The sequence below is a fragment of the Cyphomyrmex costatus genome, unplaced genomic scaffold (genome assembly GCF_001594065.2).
Source record: "Cyphomyrmex costatus isolate MS0001 unplaced genomic scaffold, Ccosl1.0 scaffold527, whole genome shotgun sequence".
Taxonomy (NCBI): domain Eukaryota; kingdom Metazoa; phylum Arthropoda; class Insecta; order Hymenoptera; family Formicidae; genus Cyphomyrmex; species Cyphomyrmex costatus.
The window spans coordinates 21,889-32,630 of record NW_017279499.1 but is presented as its reverse complement, the minus strand read 5'-3'; the positions used below and the strand labels follow the sequence as shown (position 1 = coordinate 32,630).

The following is a 10,742-nucleotide window of genomic DNA, read 5'->3' as shown; positions in this document are numbered from 1 at the left end:
CGGATTCGAAAATTCAAGATATATTTTGATATATTATTTTATTTCTGTTGTTCACTGAATGTTGAACAAAGGATAAAATAATATCTGGATACACTTAGGTGATGTTTCTTAATGCCGTTAGCAGCCCTGTCTTGTAGTTGTAGTCGCCGTCCGTTTACTAGGTGTGTGTTCCAAAATTGACTGTCAGTACTGAAAACCTATAGTGCTTGTGATATAAATTATAGATTTTCAGTACTGGCAGTCAATTTTGGAACACCCTAGTTGTCATAGTCATAATTTTTGAATGGCATAACGGCGCGTGCTGATATTTCTGATGTTTCTGTTCACAAAGGTAAACCATTTCTTATATTTATTTATTTCGTATATTTTATTTATATTATATTTCGTATATTTTCATATAATAATTTTTATTGTGTTTTTGTTGCACTATTAAACAAATATGGTTTATAATATATATAATAAAAAATACTTAATATTTTCTTTTAGAACTCTATTATTTTATTGAAAATAAGTGTTTTATGTCGTGTTCCAAAGAATTTAAAGTTATAATATCATTATTGTGCTTACACTGTCTACATTTACAGTTACCGGTAAATATTAATCGGGTTTAATAATATCCGTAGTTACAACTAGCAATTACATATTACTGACAAAATGTATAAATAAATGCTAGTTAAATTTTAATTTATACCAATTGACACTGACAGTTGTCATCAAATTGAATTTATATACGACATTTTACCGAATCTTATATGTTAGTAATTCATTTATGTCATAACTACATTACAAAATATTATTATAGATTAATTAATTAAACCTAAATTTTTATTTTAAATTAAAATTATTTTACTCGGAGGCAAATCAGATTTATGTTTAAATTTTTTTGTTGAATTTCTACGATCCTAGTGAGAAATCATCAAATTGTCATCTATTCCATTCTCACTTCTCGTGAGATGTCACAAAAAAATTTTAATTGAATCGATCTTTAATAGATCGATTCATTTAGCTCCGATCTTTTAATAGATCGATTTCAAACAATCCGATTCTAAATCGATTCAAAAATCGATACAATTAATGGAGATCGCACATCTCTAACCTAAACCCTACTTTAACATACATTCTCTCTCTTAATCCATTTTTCGCCAAATTAGTCCCATTATTCTATCTTAGAAATTCCTACTCCCCATTATTCTAAACCTTTCTTTTGATCCCTACCTTTAAGTACTTCCTCTCTTTCTCTTTCCAAAGTTTATTCAGTATCGCACCTTTCGTTTCATTCAACCTTTCATTTCATATATTTTCTAGAATAAACTCTTTCCCGCCCATATCTTTAAAATTAACCTTTATCTTTTTACACTCCCTGACATAATGCAAAATATTATCCCTCCCAGAGTCACAGAAAATACATTTCCTTTTGCCTTCCTCAATCCAATACTTGTTATCCTCTTCTAAATTCCCACATCTCAATTTCATTAAAGCTCTAACCTCGTCTCCTTTTTTCCAATCTTTTAAATTCTCCATTTTCAGGTAAACCGGTATACCACTTACTATACCCCATGTCTTGTACCTATCATTATACCTTGCATTCCTAATTTTGCCCTCCTCCCATTGCCTCTGTATACCCCTCTCCCTGTTGATTAACTCATCCTCAAAACCTTCGCTACAATCCATTACTACCCTTGCTTCTATTCCCCAGCCATTCCTATTAAAATAACTCCTTCTCTCCTGACCATATAAGTCATCCCACCCATTATCCCTCTTTTCTTCCCAGCATTTGATAACCAAATCTCCTATTCCCCCTGATTTTATCCTCTGTTTGTATCTCCTCATTCTAATTCCCCAACCAACCCTCATTTTGTCCATTACTAATTCCCTCATTATAACATACCTTGGTGTACAAAAATCCAACCTAAAAATCCACCTTACATAATCCATCATTACCTTTTCCAAGTCTTCTTTCTCCTCCCAGCCCCAAATTTCCACCCCGTACGCCATTACACTTCGAACCAAGTATTTGAAAAGGGTCCACCTTCTCCTAAAATCATTCCTACACCATCTTTCCCTCAATCCCCATACCTTTCTCCCCACCAATTTCCCTTTTCTTCTTAATTCTTTTATATGGTCCCCACATAGTTTCCTTTCCTATTTAATATAAAACCTAAATATTTAAGCACTTGAACTTCTTCTATTACCTTATCACCCCATTTCCATACTTCACCCTTCTCATTTCGTTTTTTATTACACACTAGTACCTTCGTTTTATCCGTACATAACTCCAGGCTCTTTTCCTTTATAAATCTTTTAAAAGTATACATCATGTCCAGTAACGCTTCCCTATTCCTCGCCACTAATACTGTGCCGTCCGCATACGCAAGATTCCATATCCTATTACCTCCTACCCTTATGCCGCCTATACCTCTAGTTTCTAAATTGTTATCTAAGTCCGCTATATACAAATCAAACAGAAGTGGACTCATCACACAGACCTGCCTCACTCCTCTCCTTGTTATAAAGCTTTCAGTATTTCCTGTCTTTGTCCGGATCCTTTCATATATCATCTCTAACTTCTTGACATTTTCTTCTATAACTCCTTTCTCTCTTAAAGATCTCCACAATTTTTCCCTGTCCACCCTGTCGAAAGCAGCCTTCAGGTCTGCAAACATCATAAACACCTTCCTATTTCCTTCTTCCCTAATACTTTCTCTTTGGATAACATGAGTCAACACAAATATATTATCCATGGTTGACCTCCCTTTTTTAAATCCTGCTTGCGTCACTGGTATCATACCTTTCCCTTCCGCTTCTTTTTCCAAACGATTTCTTAAAATCTCTGCATATATTTTATACGCCGAACAAAGCAGTGAAATTCCTCTATAATTATGCGAGGAGGTTTGCGGGTTATCGCCGTGTCTTTCTTCATTTTTAATGCCAACGTTTCGTGAACCGTACCGTTCACTTCATCAGGGCGAGGGTTGCGCTGATACTGAGCCGCTACCCTGGGAGTCTCCCTTTTATGTAGGCGCTGTTAGGGGGGGAGATGTGGGGTGGGGTGGGGGAGGGGTACCTCTTCGGCCTGTCGAAAGGGCAGTCTTCAGAAATGCAAGTCTGCACATTCTTTAAACCGCGCGCGACAAAGCGTCGATCTAAGATCATAGCGCGCGAAATACCTAAATGCACTCGGCATGGCAACCGACAGCGGAAGTGCAAGATTGCACATTCTTTAATCACGCGATCGCGCCTCTAGCACGACGAATATTACCATATATGGTCCGATTGAAGACCAAAAGCGACATCATCAAACTCAATATAAGCGATCGCCTAATTGCCGAGCGCAGAGTCTTGTCTTGAAATCTAAACGTAACGATACGTTACGCGCGTCGCGAGAACCGAGTCAAGTAACATCCGCGATACCGTCGCCGACCGGTTTACTCATAAGTCACGAGCGATAACTTTAAAATATATTCATTTAACTAAACAACTGTGTTAATTAAATGAAAGTTACAGTTACTAAAAAGCATTGTAATCTTTAGTAATAAATAATTATATAAATAAAGGGGTACAACATTTGTAATCAACTATCAAATTGTTAAATAAAAAGGGTTATCTTAAATAGAAGTGTGGTGAAGTGAGTGTTTGTTCAACGACCTTTTACTATCCTCGTCTTTCCTCGTGGGTTCCAACCCTTTGAGCGGATCGAATTCCAAAATAATGTCTTGTTGCACCGAGAGGTACAACAAAATGTTCCTTGTCAGAGATGCTGAAGGCTCTGTATACGAGTTCCATAAGGTCCCCGACATACGACCTCGCACGATTCCTAGCCCGCGAACTACAACCCCTAATAGGGAGGACGAAATCACACATTACCAACGGACTTCATACGGAAAATCCAAGAAATCCATCTACACCCTGAAGACATATTAGTAAGCTTCGACGTAGAGTCACTCTTCACAAATGTCCCAATACAAGATACTGTATGTAGAAATCATAAAAACCTCTCATAAAATCTCAAATAAAATCATCCGTTTAATAGAGCATTGTCTGACTACCACTTATTTCTCCTATAATGACCAATTCTATGAACAGACATCCGGAGCGGCCATGGGTTCACCCATTTCCCTCGTAGTAGCAAACATCTTCATGGAACACTTCGAAGAAGAGGCCCTCCGAAAGGCGACCAGCAAGCCAGAAATCTGGTACCGATATGTAGACGACACATTCGTAATCTGGAGACACGGAAAAGAAGAACTCGACAAGTTCTTAAATTTCCTTAATAACCAACATGCCAACATCCGATTCACCATGGAAATAGAAGAGAACGGTAAGCTTCCCTTCCTGAATGTACTCGTTACAAAGAAGACGGACAACACACTGGGCCATCAGGTATACAGGAAGCCAACACACACGGACAGATACTTACATGCCGAGTCACATCACCATCCAGCCCAAAAACAGTCGGCAATACACTCACTCGTATACAGAGCCTTCAGCATCTCTGACAAGGAACATCTAAAAACAGAACTCAACTATTTGAAGGAAACCTTACAGCGGAACGGATACAATAAGGAGGATGTAAATAGAACAATTAACAAACATAGGAGTGGGACAAAGAAATCAGACACAGAACAGACACAGAAAGAGAAAAGACGACTCTCGTTCCTTCCATACATAAAGGGAACAACAGACCGAATCGGAAGGATTTTGAATAAACACAACATCCGGACCATTTTCAAGCCCCCAAGGAAGATCGACCAAATCTTGAGAAACCCAAAGGACCAGAGACCCCCACTCAGCTCTGCAGGAGTATACAAAATACCCTGCTCTTGCGGGAAAGTGTACATCGGTGAAACCGGAAGAACGGTCAACACACGGATGAAGGAACACCAACGGGATGTCTGGCTGAAACACATCACACAATCAGCCCTGACAGAACACAGCATTGAGACAGGGCATCGAATACTATTCGATAAAACGGTAACCATTGCCGCAACAACATCATATTTCCCTAGGAAACACAAAGAGACCTTGGAAATACAGAAACATCCAGACAATTTAAACAGAGACTCAGGCTATAGTGTAAAGAAGATATGGAAGACTGCCCTTTCGACAGGCCAAAAAGGTACCCCTCCCTCACCTCACCCCACCTCTCCCCCCCCACCCCAGCGCCTACATAAAAGGGAGACTCCCAGGGTAGCGGCTCAGTATCAGTGCAACCCTCGCCCTGATGAAGTGAACGGTACGGTTCACGAAACGTTGGCATTAAAAATGAAGAAAGACACGGCGATAACCCGCAAACCTTCTCGCATAATTGAAGAAAATACCCGTGAAAGCCTTAAAAGCGTAATGCTCTATAATTCTTAACCTCATTACAGTCGCCTCTCTTATACAGAGGCACAATTATGCTTTTTCTCCAATCTTCGGGCATTTTGTTCTCCCTCCATACCTTCTTCAATAAGGAGACCAATTCCTCCCAAAGACCGCTTCCTGCAAACTGCCAGGCCTCTATCGGAATACCGTCTACTCCTACCGCCTTCCTTAACTTCATTTTTCTTACCGCCCTTCTAATTTTTCTTCCTCTAATTCTTCACTCATGGCTTCCGTTGATTGATTTATGTTTTTTTCCGCACTGTCCTCCATTTCCTCTCCTTCTAACAGTTCCATAAAGTAGTTCCTCCATGTTTCCTTGGCAATACTATTATCTATCTTTTTCATGTTCCCTCTCCTTCTATTTATGAACTTCCATATGTCCGCTTCCCTTCTCAAGTTTCTCAGCTCCTCTTCCTCTGCCTCTCTTTTCTTCCTCTGTTTTTCCTCTAATAGATCCTTATATTTTCTTTTCTCCTTGATGAATTCCGATCTCTATTTTACCTACCCTCCATTTCCAGAATTTTCTCTTCACTGCTCTCTTTCTTCTCGTACAACTCCTGTCCCACCAATCCTTGTATCCTAAAGCTTTCTTTCTTATAAATCTCCTTTTCTTCACCATTGCATTGTGTACAGCACTCTTAATCCTATCCCACTTTTCCTCTATATCCTCGTAGTCCTTTGGCTCTAGCAGATCCGCTTCCCTTCTATGTTCCCAAATTTCCGTTTTCTCCTGAAACATTGTAATTGCCTCTTCGTTCCACGATACAATTTCTATCGTTCTTCCTATCTCCTTTTCTTCCTTCGGATTAGCCTCCTCTTCTCCTATTTCCAACATCTTCATACGCAGCGGCTAATGATCCGAGTCCACTCTTACATCCACTCTAAATTCTGAAATTTTACCATACAAGTTTTCGCTTACTAAAATATAATCTATCACCGAGCAACCTCTCGCCCCTACATATGTATATTCACCCTCCCAATCACCTTCCGTACATTCAGTATGTATAGGGTGCTTTCCAGCTACGAAACACAGTGTAAAGCCTACGGCACACGGTGCTTGTTTTCCTGCTGGATTGCTAGCTGGATTAGAATCTTGCCACCGTATTGGCTGCGGTGCTGAAAGTGCCAATATCGCAGCCAATCCAATGGCAAGAATCTGATCTAGCTAGCAATCCAGCAGGAAAACAAGCACCGTGTGCCGCTGGCTTAACACTGTGTGACACAGTGTTACACAGTGTCGACTTGTAGCTGAAACGCTATTTAGTCACTTTACACTAGTGTTTCTAATAGGAAAAAGTATTCTGGTATATTTACTAATTCAAAAGAATATTTTGTCACCTTATTTGTTTCGTATACACTCATGCAATGTCGGAATATCATTCCTAAATAAATAAATAGTACAAAATGTAAAAATCTTGGTTATGTTGGTAGCTATGAAGAGACGACACAGTTAAACTCAGCATTTTAGCTATGTACGATTGTGTCGACTTGTGTCATAGTTGGAAAGCACCGTGTCGTACACTGTGTTACACAGTGTCTACTTGTATCGTAGCTGGAAAGCACCCATAATCCATTATCCCATACCCATTCGACTAGTTTTTTACCATTATTTCCTACTACCTTATCCTTACTACATCTTACGTTTACCTCTTCGTTCATTTCTATCCCTCCTAATTCCCCAATCCTTATATTAAAATCTCCTCCTATTATTACATCTCTCATCTCCTCTCCTCTTATATTTTCCTCCAGTTTTTCTTTCAAACGTTTACCACCTTGTTCACCATAAACTGAAATAATTCTTATCTTCTTTCCTTTGAATACCACATCCGTACTTATTATACCTTCCTCCACTTCCTTTATTAACTTAACTCTGACTGTCCCCCAGCTTTTTCTTATACCAATCAAAAAACCTCCCTTAGCTCTACCTCTCTTCCCTTCCTTTTTTGCAAAGCTACAGTCCCAAAAATGTGACCCGGGCAAACTGTTCTTTATCCTATTCTACCCCCTCTCCTCTGTCCAAGTTTCACACAGGCTAATAAAATCAAAACTACTAACATACCTCCAAAAATCACTATCCTTGTTTTCAATTCCCGCACAATTCCAAAATAACAATTCTCTTTTTATGATACCTATCCTATTATTGGTTCCTTCAATCCCTCTTTCTATTTTTTGACGTTTCCTAACCTTTCTTTCCCTCCCTCCCTTACCCATCCTTTCCCTTTCATAAATCTTCCACCCTTCTTGGCTCACACAAAATTTCTATTGCTGTCGTTATTCCCACCTTTTTCCTTTACTTCACCTTCTTTTTCCCCCCTCATATTAAATCCTTCCTCCTCCAATCTCTCTATTTCTGCCCACGCCATACAATACCCCCTTCACTTTAACCCTGCCTAGCCCCACTTTAATCTCCCCACCATCTCCTTCTTCTTTTCTCTTTTTTACCCATCTATTAATTCTTTCTTGAATTTTCCTATCTTCGAAGCTCAGATCATTTTCAATGAAAATTTTACCTCCCTTTAATTTATGCTTATTTGTCATTACCTCTTTCTTATCATTCTCTTTTCTTAGCTTAACTATAATCACTGGTCCACTTTTCCAACATCTTTCAATCTCACACTCGACTCCCACTTTATCTTTTAAAAAATCCTTTGCCCATATCTTGTACCCTTCTGCCTCTTTTATTGACCCACCCTCTGCCTCTGTTATTCCTTTAATCACAATATTATGTCTCCTTTCGTCCCTTTCTTTTTCCCATACTAATCTTTTTATTGAATCAACTTCTTTCACACTTAACTTCCCTATACTTCCTACTGATCTCGTTCTTCCCCTACTGCTTTCACTCTTATTTCTGGAACTTCTGTACACTCGCGACTTCCCTCTCTCCCTCTACTCCCTCTCTACCTCCGAGTAGCTATCCAATCTAAGCCTCCTTTCTATTTCCTCTATTTTTACCTGGCACACATTCTCTATAATTTCTAACTTTTTCTTAAAATCACTCTCCACCTCCTCCAATTTCTCCCTAAACCAGTTCTCTCTCTCTATCGCTTTTACTTCCAAATCCCTAATTTTATCTTCCCATATCCTTTCTTTTATTCTGCAGTTTTCCATCGTAACCTTAAAATCCTTTTGATATTGCTCAAATCTTAACCTTACCTCTTCTCCAAACTCTTCACCTTCTCCTCCCTTCGTTCCTATCTGAAAAGATATCTTTTTCCCAACCTCCTTAGCCTCTGTTATTAATTTCTTTTGCCTTGGGTCCACCCTACCTTTTCCCGCCTTTTCCGCCATGCCCGTAACGTCCTTCGGCATCCTAACCTCCCTCTGTTTCTTACCTCTAAACTCTCCTGATTACTAATCCTGTGCCCCGCAGGATGCTTAAATCACTACGTACTCTAAAAGCGCACGCTACGATCTTCCAAAAACACTCACACTTTGCACTCAAAACGCTCTTATTTCTAAATCCGCTAACAAAATCTCGGCAGTTTGCCACACACAACCTCTCTCAATCGCGCTACCTAACCAAGTCCCGGTTTACTTATGGCATCGTTGACTTTTTGTGATGTATCTGAATTCTTGTTCAAATGTGGATTTGATTTCGTCTTAGGACACCGATATACGCAAGATGCCATAGAAAACATTTTCTCGCAAATTAGGCGTAGAGAAGAATCTATGCCTAGCGCACTAAAAGCCTTACGAGCAATTAGGTCTATTTCTGTCGAGCAATATATATCCGAAGTGAAGCATAGCAGTTACATGAATGACTCGGAGGAATTTCTATTGGATCTATGTGAGAAAAAAAGAAAAATTGCACGTACGAAGTATTGTGACAAGGAATGTCAAGAGATTTTGCCTGTAAACGATGCAGTTTCATAAATTAAATTTAAAATTGAAATGCTTTCAATTGACCGATTAAGACCCGTATTCATAGTCGTGATTCAACCTAAGAATCCGATTTGAGCTAGATTCAAGTCAATCTTTCATATTAAAAACGCTTCTCAAACCACGCTTCTCAAACCACGCTTCAGTTGAACGTAGTTTAAGAAACGCTTGCCGGATTCATGATTCAAGCTATTCATACACAATTCTTGAACCTTACTTCAATATTTCTTCATTCATAGAAGTAATTTATGTTTTGATCATGATTTGAATCGAAGTTCATATCGCGGTTCTGTCAAAACATCTCTATCGTTGTCTTGAGAGCGATTTAACCTCTTGTTGATGATCTTTCATAACAATAAAAAAATGAATATATTTGAAGATTTTGAAATCGATGAAGATTTTTACGAATTTGTGGATTACATTTTAAATTTTATTCTGTAATAAATATATATTATATATATATGTAAATATACAGGGTGGGCCATTTTAATCTCCCCACCTGAATTTCTCGAAAACTAAATCCTGTAGACAAAAATGTTTCAAATAAAAATGGAACGGTATCGAGGGGGACACGTTTTAGTCACGTTGTTTTTTTTCTAAGTGGAGGTGCTAAAAAGATATGAAAGTCACCTCCACTTTTTTAAATGTGGAATTATGTAATATTTTTAGATAACGTGATTTCTCTAATTATTTTGCATATAAAAGTATTAAGGTAGACAAAAAACCAATTTGGTCAGTAATAACAGATCTGGAGGATGTATTTCTCCGTATATGACTACAGTGTTCGTTTACTCTCGTTTTTAACATTCTCTTTGTCTGACCAACATAAGTAGCATCACAATCACTACATTGAATTTCGTATACAATGTTCTTTTTCGTTGTATGTGGAAGGGGGTCTTTCTGAACTCTAATAAAATTATTTAATTTATTGAAACTAAAGAATGCAATTCTGTCATTTGTTCCATTGACAATGCTTCTGAAACTGTCAGAAATTCCCTTAACATAAGAGAAGTCCATAACTAGTTTATATAATTTTATTAAGAATTTATGTTTTGATCGTGATTTGAATCGTTCATATCGCGGTTCTGTCAAAACATCTCTATCGTTGTCTTAAGAGCGATTTAACCTCTTGTTGGTGATTTTTCATAACAATAAGAAAATGAATAGATTTTGAAATCGACGAAGATTTTTACGAATTTGTGGATCACATTTTAAATTTTATTCTGTAATAAATATATATATATGATAAATCCAAATAAAAAAAGATATCGATAAAAAAGATATCCAATTTAAAAAAAGATATCGATTTAATAGACACCGTAATAAATTTTATTCTGTAATAAATATATATTATATATGGGACATTTCATCTCAAGTGTACCACTCGAAAACTTTTGCCACTTTTGGATTTTTGATTTGGCTGAAATTTTGATATATTATAGTACCCATCGCAAGAAGCTGACTTTTTCATTTGACTTTTTCATTTTCTAAAATTTTCG

General features: G+C 37.8%; 1 protein-coding gene across 1 annotated transcript; it reads left to right on the top strand.

The window, feature by feature from the left end:
* The first annotated feature begins 4,098 nt into the window (after positions 1–4,098).
* Positions 4,099–5,452, top strand: LOC108778909 (uncharacterized). The gene is made up of 2 exons (XM_018546234.1): positions 4,099–5,116; positions 5,370–5,452. The coding sequence occupies exons 1-2, from the start codon at positions 4,099–4,101 to the stop codon at positions 5,450–5,452; spliced, it is 1,101 nt and encodes a 366-aa protein (XP_018401736.1).
* Positions 5,453–10,742: the final 5,290 nt, after the last annotated feature.